This window comes from Lolium perenne, chromosome 4 (assembly GCF_019359855.2).
Source record: "Lolium perenne isolate Kyuss_39 chromosome 4, Kyuss_2.0, whole genome shotgun sequence".
Taxonomy (NCBI): Eukaryota; Viridiplantae; Streptophyta; class Magnoliopsida; order Poales; family Poaceae; genus Lolium; species Lolium perenne.
The window spans coordinates 55912744-55926509 of NC_067247.2; the positions used below are offsets into that span (position 1 = coordinate 55912744).

Sequence of the window (13766 nt, forward strand, 5' to 3'; positions counted from 1 at the left end):
TCCTGCTATGAGCAAAAATATTTTTTTTTCTAGAAGTAAGGGGAAACAAGATTAGACATCCGCATGAGTACGAGTTGATGAGATGTATATAGGAAACAAGTATCAATCTTGTTATACGTTTCTTGATAGTTTCTAAATTTGATCGATCTCTCTCTTCGCATTTTGCTTCTCCCACCTATGTGGAAATCCCAATTTCCAAGCCTCGCCTTTTCATAGTGAATCCTTTGCATCACGAGACAAGATTGGAGGATGAATGCATGCACATGTTTGGAGTGAGAGGTGTCAGGATAACTAAAGTCGCACTTGCATTCTTTCTGGCTACCAATGCTGGAAATGATTGCTGTCACTGCTCCAGCTGTTGCACTATCAATTTCTTGTAAAAGACTCAGACATTCAGTTCCTTCCGAATATTCAATAAGCAGGTGTGATCGAGGTCCCTTATACAAGCTTAAAGAAATGTTTCAACGAAATAAGATTTGAGCGTTCAAAATAAGCGATTGGCCCAAGCACAAATTGCATGAGTAGGAATGGTGGAACAAAATATGGGCAGTTGATTCATCTCTCCTCATAGTAGGGCAGCAAAGACCGAACACATGTGCAAATCCGAACTCCCTTTTGCACATTTCAAATCATGGCCATGGATATTTGTAAAATGATGAAATAGTTGCCCGATGAACTTATGCTTTCTCTCACCACCACCATTACAATTTACAATTTGTACACCCGTTTTTGGCAAACAAACAAATTGTAATGTGTTTTGAGTATATTATTGACATCGCGATATAACATGTGCTCATCACAAAAAAAAAAAGAACTCCCTCCCATCCAAATTAGTTAATTAAAATTTTAGGCAAAATATTCACTAAAATCTATCTAAGTTTATTAAATCTACAAACAATAATCTAAATTGCAGGGTTGTTGACACGATCCCAATCCTCTAGCCCGGGGTGGGCCGCGCGTCGTGCACGCACCACACTGTCTCCCTTCTCAGGAGTCATCGCCACGAATCCCACACAGTGCCTCCCTAAGGGCATCTCCAGCGGCGCGACGCATTTTATTGTCTGGGAGCGTCCGTTTTCGTCGCGCCGCAGACGCGAAAATGGCCGTTTTTGTCCGCACGTCCGTTTGCGTCTGGGGGTGGCTTCCGCGGGACGACACATTTTTTTCTTGTTTTTTTTCCTCTTCTCCATTTAAATATTTAAACATAGTTCCAAATATTACATGTTGGAGCATGGTTTTACACAAACTAATACATAGTTAGGAACATGGTTTACACAAATAAAAATATTTTTAAAAAAGAAAATTCAGTTGTGTTGATTTTCGTATGTTCGCTGCCAAGAAAGAACACTCGAGGGCACACCCAGTCACCCAAACTGGAAAATCCAGCTGGTCACGGTGCCCCTGTTGGTTGTTCCGAGGAAGAACAACCAGAAACCTTCACTACTGGCTTCAACTGGCCTGTAGCGATATTAGCTGCAAAGAAAGAACACTCTAAGTTCTAACATCGGTGTCCGAGCCACGATTCGCTGGTGTGGTAGTGCCCGCGGCACGCTGTGTCGTCGAACACCTTGATGATCATCTCGCCGTCCCCCTCGTAGAGGAAGGTAAGCTGGCAGCCGGGCTCGAGCGCGATGTTGCGGGCGAACTTGTCCCACCCCTTGTGCAGGTACATTCTGCCCTGCCCGTCGAACAAGACCTCGACAGTCCACCGGCGGAAGTTGCAGCTGGCCTCCCCTAGCTGCAAGTGCGTCGGCTCGACGCCATCGACAAACTCGGCGAACTTGTCCGGGAGCCGCTTGATGTCGAGCGTTGATGCGGAGGAGGAACTCGAAGCAGTGGTCCTCCTGCGAAAACGAGGAGGGCGCAGGTGATGGCGAGCGTGGGGCCATAGCTGCTCCACCACGGCGGCCCCTGCCCCGGCCCTGGGGGCGTCCAGGCCCGCGGCCTCGACCGCCTCGCCGGCCACCAGGACCCGCCATGGATTTCCTTGCGGGCCTCGCTGCGTCGCAGGAAGAGCTAGACGGCGCTACGGTGGAGTTTTTGGCGGCTAGGATTTGTTTGGAGGAATGGATGAGAAAGAAGAACGCGCACCCTCTTTATATAGGCTGAAGGACGCAAACGTTCGCTCAGCTTCGTCTCCCCGTTGGAGATGCCCTAATAGCGTCACACTCTCTTTAACGCCCACTCGAGTGACACGTAGGCCACATCAAATAAGAGGCCCACGCGCCAGAGACTGACGCTCCTACTCTCAGCCTGGAACACGGTACCTTTTGGGTTCTCCCACACGGCCACACCCTTCTCCGCATCCACCCCAGCCGTCTCCCCACACTCGCGCTCGCCGGCGGCCGCAGCCAAGGCAAGACGCCACCTCCCCACACCGGATCTCCCAACTCCTTCGCTTGCCGCGCCATTTCAAACCCCCGCCCAAAACCCTACCCCGACCATGTCCGCCGACGCGCCGCCGCCGCCGCCCGCGACCTCCTCCGATCCGCCCCCGCCCCCGCCGGACCCCGACGGGCCGCTCTCCCGCGGCTACCTCTCGCTCCGCCAGGCCGGCGCCGCCAGCGACGACGACGACGACCCCGCGCCCGCGCCCGCGCCGCCCGACGACAGCAGGTGCAGGGCGATGATGGAGGTGGTGCGGAAGGACGGGGCCGACGCGGACGCGGGGGGCAGGTGGAAGGTCTCCAAGCTCGTGCTCGACCACAACCACGCCCTCCAGGCCTCCGCCTCCGCCCCCGCCGTGCCGGCCCTCGGGATGGAGTTCGACTCCGTGCACGACGCCAAGGGGTGCTACTACGGGTACGGCGACGCGGCCGGGTTCAAGGCGCGCACCGGCTCCAACCGCCGCTCGGCTGGCACGGGCGCCATGATCATGCAGCGGTTCCTCTGCTGCAGGGGCAACTACTCCTACAGGAGGGGCAAATCCGCCAAGGATCTGGATGCCGCGAAGCAGCTGGAGGATGGCGCTGTGGGAAATGAGGAGGGGAAGGCTGGTGCCTGCAATAAGAGGGGCCGCAAGCCTGGGAAGAAAACCGCGCAGGCGATCGAGGCGGAGAAGGTTGTTGTTGTTGCGACAGCTTCCACGGAGAATGCGCAAGGGGTTCCTACTAGCAGGATGGATCTGCGGAGAGGTAGGGGTAAAAAGGATCTTGCAGTTGCAGACAAGGATGTCGACTCTGTCGTCAAACCGTTGCAAGCAAATAGTCAGGCGGCGGATGTTGCACAAGATGGTGCCCCTGATGGAGGTGCCGACGGCGACAATGCTGACGGTAATGCTGTTGAGGATGAAACTGAAAAGGTGGCGGAGGTGAAGGAGAAGAGAGGGAGGGGGAGGCCCAGAAAGGCTGTTGCAGAGGGCAGCGCCCTGCAGGCATGTGTCTCGAGCGACCTCAGTGCGACGGCGGCTTCGCAGTCCACTAACGTGGAAAGGAAGAACTTACTTAATAAGTATCTCGAGAAGCGACAGAGCAGACCTGCTGCAGGAAGGCCTGCCAAGGTAAATCACAAACAGCTTGCTATTTGTTGTCGTGGGGATGAAGGATATATCATACATTGCGATATTGTGAAATATGGCCCGTATTATAGGGATGTATTGAGGCATCGTGCTATTACATTAGAAAGTATATGCTTGCTTGTTTAGGAAACAAAATTTATATACAATATTACCGCTGTCTATTATGTTCTTTCTTCAAGGGAACGGGACCAACTTTCAGTTATGATATATTTGTGCTGCACATTGTGATGACATGAAACATCCATGTTTACATATGCAGCATCCTTAAATAATTTCATTCCAAGGTCATTTGCAATATATGAACTTGGTATTGATTCCAAGTTGGGGTGTACTGTTGCCTTTCTAGTACTTTCCACTCAACCTCAGTTTGGTCCCATTCTTAGCTGGAAGTCCGAAATCACACTGTTTGACCATGGATAAAATGATTCAGTTAGTTTCGTAGTAAATTTTTGAAACTGTCTGTCGTGGCGAGCTGATAACATATACTTATGTCGCAAGCTCACTAACTGTCATAGTCCTCATCTGATTTGTGTAACCTTGATTGTATGTAACCATCTTGTACATTGACTTAAGATGTGTGCATAAACCACGTGACTAGCATGGGATTGTCTGTTGTGGAACATAACAGAAGAACTAAGTGAGTCCTAGTATGAAAAGTAGAGGGTTTGATTTGGCCCATTTCGAAGCAAGGAGCCAGTCTAAGGGGAAAGTAGCAGAACCGAACATGCATGTTTACTTTCCAGAACACGTGCAAACTTATCAGCGTGTGTTGCATATGTCTGGACTCCGGACATAAAAATGTGTTAGAATGTTGAAGTGTCTGGGTAATGGTCCCCATAGCATCTACGATAATCGTATATATGATATCGTATCATTGTGCTTTGTCTTACTTGGTAAGTATGTGTGCTTCTCCTTTTTAGATTGTCTCCCGCCAAGCGTTGGCGGAAAGGCGTCAGCGTGGTGATGGAGGTCGATTTCTGGCAAGCGAAGGAGTGCAGGTAACATTGCTTGCATATCACCTAGAAGTATTTGTGAATGCCGTGTATTATTGTGCTCTATTGCCATTAGCTGTTTCCATTAAGTGGGTGTCTTAACTGTCATCCCTTAGTTGGAACTTACAAGTTACAGCTCACTGCAATTTAAAATAGTGGTACATAAATAGCCACCTGTTATATGGTTGATATTGTCACATGCTAAGGGTTGGAGCCTCATGTCCTTTTCTGTTTAATGGTGGATGATGCGATAATGTGGCTAGTCCCCTCTTTTTAAATAAAGGGTTGGGTTAAAATGAAAGCTTCAATCATAAGGCATTCACTAACAAACTTGGAAACTAATTGATATGGAGATTTCCCTAGGCTACCGTGGGAATCAAGCAGCAGGCTGCTTGTCCTTCTCATTAAGCCTGTCTCTTTCACCCTGCCCCACATGGCAGATATGTACTGTTACTTCGTTTGCTTAGCCGTTTCCATTCTGCTACCAAACCTGAAGTCATACCATTCACTATGTACTTGTATTCGACAGCCATTAATGTATAACTCCATGGGGCTGATTTCAACAGAGACCATCTTTAGCTCTTCTTGTTAGCCTTTGCTGAACTATTTTATATTATCTGTGGGTTGTTTGTACTTACCTCACTTCGCAGCCTTTGAATGTTTACACATTCTGCATTTTTCTTACCTGGCGTGTCTTTGTATTGAGGTCTCTCATGAATATGGAAATTAAGCGTTGACGTGCTTCAGTTCATCAGTTTTTATCAGAATACATGTGAAGCATTCCTGTGACATCTCCTTGTTCTTATGCTTCCCTATGCTTGTTCTTAACAGCCTTCAAGGCAACCTTCAGAAAGGCGCTCCAAACGTCTTGAGAAGCAGAATCCTAAAAGAGAAGAGATGGTAAGCTTGTGTTCATAATTTTTAACTGTAATTATCTGTTTTAACTTTTTCTCTGCAAGTGTTGCATAGCAGATAATTGTTTGAGTTATCTGTATCTTAAATTTGATTACATAACATGAAAAGGGAATATTGGTTTCTCTGCATTTTACACCCTTCCATATGAATTGCTGCGCTTGCATATTGCTATATTGGACTCCTCCCTTCACTTTAACATGTATGATTGTTTCCCCTTGCTCCAGCCTGAGAGTAAAGAAGATGAAATAATTGAAGCAGAACCGGATCCAGAAACTGAAGTAGTTGCTGGGCCTGGAGGACAGCCGAAAGTTGGAATGGTTTTCCTGAATGAAGACAAGGCCTATGAGTTTTATGTCAGCTATGGGGGAACTGCAGGATTCAATGTCCGAAAAGGATGCTCCGAGAAAACATCAAAGAATGTTAGGATATCTCGGGCTTATGTGTGTTCTAAAGAGGGATTCCGCCCTAAAAGTTTTACTGCCGAGCCAAAGAAACAGCGACCAGAAACAAGAACTGGCTGCCAAGCACACATGACTGTTAAAATCACAACTAGCGGCAAATATGTAGTGACTGAGTATGTAGCTGATCATAATCATGATCTTGAAGCACCCTTGGTGGACATTCAGATTGTGAGATCACATAATTTATTAGCAAAGTTACAGCAGCCGCCGGATCCACCAAAAGTTGTTTTGATACCAGATGATTATAAAAATTACATTAGGACAAGGCGCACGAAAGATATGCAATTGGGTGATGCTCGGGCGATTTGTGAGTATTTACAGAGGATGAAAGGCGAGAATCCTTCTTTCTTTTATTCCATTCAGGTGGATGAAGAAGACCAATTCACAAATGTATTCTGGGCAGATGTTAAATCAATGATGGATTATAACTACTTCGGAGATGTAGTTTGTGTTGACACAAGGTATAGCACAAGTGATTACGGTAGGCCTCTATTGTTATTCATTGGAGTTAACCACCATAAGCAGCCAATCATATTTGGTGCGGCTTTTATTTATGATGAATCAGTTGAATCTTTCAAGTGGTTGTTTGAAACATTCAAATCTGCTATGAGCGGAAAGCAGCCAAAAACTGTTTTGACTGACCGCTCTACATCAGTAAGGGATGCAGTTGCTTCTGCTTGGCCAGGGACTGTCCACCGTTGCTCACTGTTGCATTTGTATCAAAATGCTACCAAGCTATTAAGGGATACATTCCAATGCTCTGAGACTTTTGCCCATGATTTTAGTAGGTCTTTGTATGACTATGAGGAGGAAGTGGACTTCTTATCAAGCTGGGAAATCCTCTTAGAGAAATACAATCTGAAGGATAATGAGTGGCTAAGTAAATTGTATGAGGATAGAGAAAGATGGGCTTTGCCTTATGGGCGTGATATATTCTGCGGGGCTATTGCAGGCACACTTCGAAGTGATAACACGGATGCCATCCTTGCAGATATTCTTAAAACAGAAATTGATCTTCCGTACTTCTTTAACAGATATGATAGATTTTTGGAGGAGAAACGTCTAGCTGAACAACAAGCTGACTACCTTGCTGTCCAAATGACACAGAGGGTAGCACCTCTGCGATTACTTTGGCAAGCTGCTAATGCATATACTCCTACACTGTTTGAGATGTTCAAGTCAGAATTTGAATTGATCTTGGATTGCATGGTCTATAACTGTGGTGAAATTGGACCCATATCTGAGTATGAGATAACTGTCAAAAACAGGCCTCGGGCTCATTTTGTTAGATTTGACTCGTCACAATATATGGTTGTTTGTAGCTGCAAGAAGTTTGAAAATGTAGGTCTTCCATGTTGCCATGTACTGAAAGTTCTTGAGATCAGAAATATTAAAGAAATTCCACCACACTATATTTTGAAAAGATGGCGAAAGGATGCTCAGAGTGAACCTTCAAAGGAGAATTGTGGTTCTGCTGTTGTGGATGAAGATCCCAAGTTCTCCATGTCTAAAAGGTACAACTCACTGTATCGAACTTTATATAAAGTTGCAGCAAAGGCTGCAGAAAATGTTGAAGCTCATACATTTATGGAGAACCAATATGATCAGCTCCTGGAGCAAGTCGAGCTTGTTTTGCAAGCAAAGCTGCATGATAAACCTTCCTTAAGCACTATCCTGAAAAGTCACCAGCAAAATTTGCTTCAGAACGATACCACCAACATTGAACCTCAAAGAGCAAGTACTAAGAAAAAGAAAAATGCAGAAATTCGTCGCCGGCAGCAAAGTCCTCTTGAATCAAGTAAGAAGAAAAAGGGTAGACAAGGTTTGTTCATCACCTAAGCTGCTCCATACTGTTTTGAACATGGACAGTGTTTGATCTTATTCAGCTGTTGCAGGTCCAGTGGAGCTCGATGATGCTGAACTCCCACTTAATGTGGTTGTTCCTCCTGCAGTATCGAATGACATTCCAAGTCACATTAGGATTCCAACCAACCAGTTTCTTGAACCAAGCCATATGATGCAGGTAAATCTATGTCCCCTTCTACTTTTTCATAGACCCCTATTTCATTTACAGAGGAGTGAAGATGACGATTGCTGTAGTTTGTACTTAGGGTACATTGAAGTAGTGATGCATTATAGCTTTGTCAAAACAGGCACCTTATGTTACACAGCAGTTCGGCCTTAATTCTCTTCAAGGATTTGCTGGCATGTCACCGTTTGGTCAGGTAATAAATGTTTTTTATTTCTTGAAGAAAATATGCAATTTGTACTTTACTCTCAATGCAAGCTGGTGTGTCTAGATGCAGGAACCATCACATGTTCACCTTCAGCAACCTCATCTACAACAACCACCCTTTCATAGTGTTCCTCAAATGCACGAGGTGATTCATTCTATAGTTCTGCAATGATGCATTATTCTGTCCGGTTACACCCATGTTCTTTCCAAGGGATCTTTTTTTTGCTCCACATATTTCTTTAGCATTAGCCATGGTAGGACTTTAAGTAAGCATTTAGTTTGTATCCACATGTTCGCCTGTAGAGCAACTTCTCTCTGTGGGAGATATATATAGGTGCTGTAGTCAGCCATGTCGCTGCAATCAATATTACATCGCATGAACTCATTCCATAACTTTCTCTATGACTAAATTTTTCCTTAAGAAAGAAAAAAGATAATAGCTCATTTTCGCTGTGTTCTGATGCAGGCTCCCCCTCCAGATATTCAGTCATTGCAGTTCCTTAGTAGCAATACTCAGCTGGGCCACCAGACAACGGATCAAGGCCAGTACACCATCCCAGTCTGGGATTTCCTGTGATGTAGCATGTGTTCATGCCAGAATGTAGAAACTGTATTATTCAAGCTGTAAATTATGTAACGAAAAATAGTGTAGAAACCGAGATATCCTCCCTTCCCACCTTGTTTATATGAATAAAAATCTGGAGCATTAGTTAAACTTGAACTGTACCTCGGTACTCATGGTAAAATGTTTGGGCATGTTGAAAGCCATGAAGAGTACAGTTAGTGCTAGCTGTGATAGGAGAATGGTACTCCCTGCGTTTCAAGACACAAGCTATTCTAGTTGTCTTAAGTTGAACATCTTGATGTTTGGCCAAGTCTACACAAAAAGTGAACTAATATCTAAAACGCCAAATGAGCTTTACTAGATTCACCATGGGATACTTTTTATGGTGTATTTATTCGATACTCGTGGTACATATTTGTTTTCTATTAACATCCAAATTCAAAAGAAAGACCTATGATCGAAATGAGCTGGCGCATGTGATATTTTCCATGCGAAATGCAAATTAGTTTTGACATTTTGAGATCAAGAGAAATGCAGACCAAAGCTGTGCTTATGCTTCTCAAATATACTTCTAAACAAATAGAAGTAGTGCTTCTGACTTTGCTGAAAGGAATCAGTCTACTGAGTACAACAATCTAGTGATCTTTTGGTTCAAAAAACACTCATTTCTCAGAGGTATGTGTGATAGGTTAATAGGTAATACACATCTTATATCTTGTGCTACATCTTAACGGCCAAAATCCCTATCAAATGTTGTTCTTCCACTACCATGCATTGGAGCACATATGATGGAGTGCGTCTTTCAGGTGCTCAACATAGCATTGGACTTCTGACTGAGGTACTGCTGCCAGACCTCGCCGGAGCCTTTTCCTTCATGCTGACGGCCATCTTCAGAGCAAACATTCTTGGGTCCATCGTTGTAGAGAATGTCCGTGTTATCATTTGCGCGCTTCCAGTTGGTAGGGAGCTTCAGATAATCGTTATAGAAGGCCAGAGTAATTGCCAACCTAATGCTATCCCTGAAAATGGATGTTGGACAGGGCCAGAAATGGTGTTATAATATACCCTAGGTGAATCAATATGATTCTATAATATATGCTGAAGATGAATATTTTTGCCCACAACATAATCAAGTCACTGACCTATGACAAGCTAGGTTGACAGCCTTGGCCCAGAACGCGATAGAGTCAACCAGATTCCTCTTCAGATTACGTGGCTCCACAATAAGCACATCAAAATCAAGTAAGCACGTGTCCTTGTCAAAAGGTTCAGTATATACCAAACCTTTTGGGGCTGTTCTTTGAACAGCACTCAGAACATCCATACTGATGTAATCACCAAGGCGCTTGCTACAATCTTCAGCAGCACTGATGGCGTAACTGCCTAAGTCAATGGGAGCAAGGTCTTCAACTTTTCCCTGGGTAGGAGAGTGATGTTTCACATAAGGTAATCCGAAGATAGTCAGAAAATTCTTACTTTAGTATAACACTCAGACATGACATGGTTATGTCTTTGTGTTTTAGATGGATCTGCATGCTCAAAACTTTTTCAGAAGCTATGCCTATTCATCGAAGAATTTATAGCCATGGCAAGATGATCAACTTACAATATGCAGGTCTGCTTTGTTGATTGACTGATTCAAAACAGAGGTAAGGGGTGGGGGTGGTCATCTTCATTTAAATTCGTTTCATGCAAACAAAGACTGGTAATTCTTCAATTATTCGACAACACTAATGCAATCGGCTAATACAAACTTCTTGAAGAAACTTTATTATGCACAATATAGGCATTCTATTAAATTATCAATAACTACTGCTCACTACCACAGGTGAAAAAACTGAGAGAGGAAACAGGCTGTATGACGACATAATTATCTTTTGGCAAAAAAGTAGTAATGGGATCAATGATTGTTTTTTCCAGAAGTTCGGTAATAGGTTCGAGTAAATAGAATAGATGTATGCACAGTACCTTTACAATTGAGTCTGGTGAGATATAAACATGTCTCTTTCGTGAGAACTGAGTTGCGATAATGATTGGCGACAGCTCACTGCGGAATGACCATAAGAAGTTTCCCGCTGGAGTGGCAACATTTAGCTTTTCCTTTGTTTTCTTTTGACTGAAGAGGTAAGCAAGCATGAGGACAGGCTAATTCCAATGACAAAATGAGCATTTTACTCTGCGTGCTCTCACCTAGTAACAGTAATATTTGAATCAGGTAGTACTGATTTTATCTTGTAGAAGTGCAATTGCTCATTGCCTCCTTCTGGTGTCAAGAAAGTGAAGGATACATCATGTGGATCACTGTCAAACAAACAAAAACGAAACATGATGGCTATATAAGACACTAAAGAACACGTAAAGCTGCCATTCTGTCATTAACTCTATATATATCATTAGTAGTGCAATGAGCACATAAGTTAAACTCTACAGTTCCAAAGGGATTTATCACTATAGTTTCTGTGGCCACCATGGCTACACGGAAATGTGAAATAACCATGAAGTTTATCATGCATAGGAAAAGAATTATTGATCAGTTGGCAGCTAAAGTTCACTGTTAATCTGTTACCATGGCAATTACTAAGAGGAAAATTACTGAAACACATGTGAGCATAGAGATAACCTTGAGCTGGACAGGGTGGAGTTTGTCAGCGCAGCAAGAGTACGAAGATCCAGACAGCTTATCCAAGAGATGATATGCACACCTACAACCTGGTGATCCTGCAGGGAAAATGGTATTAGCTTCTTTTGGCAACTCAAGAGTCACTTGTAGCAAATGAAATCATTATCGGTGCAAACCATCCCACATCTGAGGGGCATGCTATAAAAATGCAGTAAAATACTAGATACAAATTCAGATTCAACACTACACTGCTAGTGTCTACCCTCAAGTTGCTGTTCCCATCCCAAATTTGGTCTTCAGAGTTTTAAAAAATGGATGAAATGCAAGCTAAATTGCATCCACCAAATTTCCCCATCCCAGAAACGAAGTGCATTTCTCACTAGCATGAAAATGGCATATCCCAGTAATATGAACCCCATGCTAGCTATGCCATGATCTGGAGTTCTGGACTGTGGAGGTGAAATGTGGAGAAATCAATTGGCAGGTAGTAATAGTGTTGCGGCCAGGGCCAGCGCAAACGAGGCGAGGAGAACAGACAGTCGAGACAGGCACGAGGAAACCGCGGCAGCAGGCACTAGTACCGCGGCGTGGAGCGAGGGGTCGATGGGGATCCAGTTGCGGCCGCGGTCTTGGTGGAGGCGGAAGTGGGTGGCCGGCAGGAACTGGAGGCCCCCGAGCACGAGGATGGCGGCGACGGCCAGCATCTGCATCCCCGGCCACGCCCGCGGCGCCGGCTCGACGTCGCAGTGGATGACGCGCTGGGGCTGCTGCGCCCCGTCGCCCCTCGCGTTCGCGGCGGCCGCCGCAGGACGGCGCTGGAGGCCTTCCATGGCGGGGCGGGGCGGGGCGGAGGAGGGAGGGAGGCGGTGGTGGGAAATTGGGAATGGTGTTCGAGCTCCCAAGTCCGTCGTCGCCGAGGGGTTTGTAGACGAGTCTTGGGCTCTTGGTGCGAGGCCGGCCTGGCCTGGCCGTTTTTCTCTGTTCTTTTTCTGGGTTTCTGGATCTTGTGGCGATCGGGCGGTTCCATTTATGTGTAGGTGGCAACATTTTGGTTTTACAATTCGTCGTGTCATCCCAAGGAAAAGCCTGTACACCAACGCTCGGAATACATACCTTGTTGGGAACACAGATTTTTAGAGTTTTATAAGGTAGGTTTTTCACAAGATTTTTGTTGACCAAGTCCTTTCATTTGTGGTTTTGCCAGAGCAGAGTCAGCAACATTTGCTTCCTTTTCCTTACCTCTTGTAGGAATGTGTAGCTAGTCGGCGACGCTAACGAAAGAGATAGCAAATGGAGAGACAAGTTAGGAGTGGGGACTAACAACACATTGGATTGAGAATAGTGACTAGAATTTAAAAGAAATAATACAACGCTTGTGCTAATACTAGAGCCAATGGAATGGTTCATATTAAGAAATCCGAGTCTTCAACCAAACACACCCGCACAATAAATGACATGACCGACTGCCCGCACAACCTCTTTGAACATGGATACATTTCTACCACTTACATGCACTCTTTATTTCGTTCTCTACCATCTTCCTATATATATGTAGGTTTTCGTTGCTAACTTTTTCTCAAGAATTAACATAATACACAGAAGCACTATTACTGGAGCGCGTTGATAGGAAAACACTTGAGAGTGTTAGGAATGGTTGGCAGCGGGAGCACTAGTAACCGTTGACTCATGCAACTAAGTTTGCGCGAAGTTGTATACATTTCGTAGTTCTAACTCCATGTAATAAGGATATTAGCAACATCCAGTTAGAACTAGCTATGTAGCAGAGAGACGGTGGTCCAATGGATTAGGTTCAAACCTACAACATGTTTCCCGGTTTTGTTAAGGTACGTCATGTTAATAGTGCTGAGCGAGTTCATGCACAATCGTGTGGTATGTGCGATGTCAATGGACATGCCACATGGGTGTGCGATGCCCCTCTGGCAAACAACGTGATTATAAAGGGAAATGTTTTGCTCCTATATCGTAACAACACTATATTTTACTCAAAACGAGCATTCGGTTATAAGATAATAAATTTCATGGAGTATGCAACCGTTCTAGATGAAAAAAATAAGAGTATTCATAAGATCTAGATCTTTGGGTAGAACAAAACTAACCAGATACAAGAAACAATTGCATATCACCAAGATTTGGTACCTAGGGTTAGCTTGGGCATTGGGATGAGCCGTTTGATCTGAAGTCTTTCTTACTACATTGTTTTGGGTGGGGTTGACCTACGTTCCGCTATAGAGAATTTTAGCTTTTAAGTATGCACACGCTATAGGGAATTCCCCAGCAATTTAGCTCATGATGTGTTGGTGTTAAATGTGCCATGTCCTCATTTTCCAAATCTAGAATTTTCTAAAGGTTTGAGTATAAGAAAACTAACATCGCTGGAGGAAATAGTTCATTGTTTTCATAGTGAGAAAAATATATTAACAAATGAACATGATTACAATC

At 44.5% G+C, this 13766-nt stretch overlaps 2 protein-coding genes across 5 annotated transcripts; one reads left to right on the plus strand and one right to left on the minus strand.

Annotated features, from left to right (window-relative positions):
- The first annotated feature begins 2245 nt into the window (after window positions 1-2245).
- LOC127292596 (uncharacterized) lies at window positions 2246-8836 on the plus strand. 4 transcript variants are annotated; one of them, XM_051322025.2, is made up of 8 exons: window positions 2246-3499; window positions 4438-4515; window positions 5341-5409; window positions 5649-7707; window positions 7781-7908; window positions 8025-8110; window positions 8192-8266; window positions 8588-8836. In XM_051322025.2, exons 1-8 carry the CDS (start codon window positions 2444-2446, stop codon window positions 8724-8726), a joined length of 3690 nt encoding a protein of 1229 aa, XP_051177985.1. In that variant the 5' UTR covers window positions 2246-2443; the 3' UTR covers window positions 8727-8836. The 4 variants fall into 4 exon arrangements, with proteins under 4 accessions (XP_051177985.1, XP_051177984.1, XP_051177987.1 ...); XM_051322024.2 differs by having other exon boundaries at window positions 2247-3499; window positions 8186-8266; XM_051322027.2 differs by having other exon boundaries at window positions 2247-3499; window positions 8039-8110.
- A 372-nt stretch (window positions 8837-9208) lies between these two features.
- On the minus strand, window positions 9209-12251 carry LOC127292597 (uncharacterized). The gene is made up of 6 exons (XM_051322029.2): window positions 11888-12251; window positions 11307-11404; window positions 10877-10987; window positions 10655-10802; window positions 9829-10103; window positions 9209-9705 (listed from the first exon to the last, which is right to left on the minus strand). The coding sequence occupies exons 1-6, from the start codon at window positions 12134-12136 to the stop codon at window positions 9489-9491; spliced, it is 1098 nt and encodes a 365-aa protein (XP_051177989.1). The 5' UTR covers window positions 12137-12251; the 3' UTR covers window positions 9209-9488.
- Between the last annotated feature and the right edge of the window lie 1515 nt (window positions 12252-13766).

What these genes read in the sequence shown, in the direction of transcription:
- LOC127292596 (XM_051322024.2), top strand. Translation starts at nt 2,444, where the DNA reads ATGTCCGCCGACGCGCCGCCGCCGCCGCCCGCGACCTCCTCCGATCCG. An exon ending in GAAGAAAAAGGGTAGACAAG is followed by an intron (nt 7,708 to 7,780) that starts GTTTGTTCATCA and finishes CAGCTGTTGCAG; the next exon opens with GTCCAGTGGAGCTCGATGAT. An exon ending in AACCAAGCCATATGATGCAG is followed by an intron (nt 7,909 to 8,024) that starts GTAAATCTATGT and finishes GATGCATTATAG; the next exon opens with CTTTGTCAAAACAGGCACCT.
- LOC127292597 (XM_051322029.2), bottom strand. Translation starts at nt 12,136, where the DNA reads ATGGAAGGCCTCCAGCGCCGTCCTGCGGCGGCCGCCGCGAACGCGAGG. An exon ending in TCCACCCTGTCCAGCTCAAG is followed by an intron (nt 10,988 to 11,306) that starts GTTATCTCTATG and finishes TTTGTTTGACAG; the next exon opens with TGATCCACATGATGTATCCT. An exon ending in GTCAACCTAGCTTGTCATAG is followed by an intron (nt 9,706 to 9,828) that starts GTCAGTGACTTG and finishes ATCCATTTTCAG; the next exon opens with GGATAGCATTAGGTTGGCAA.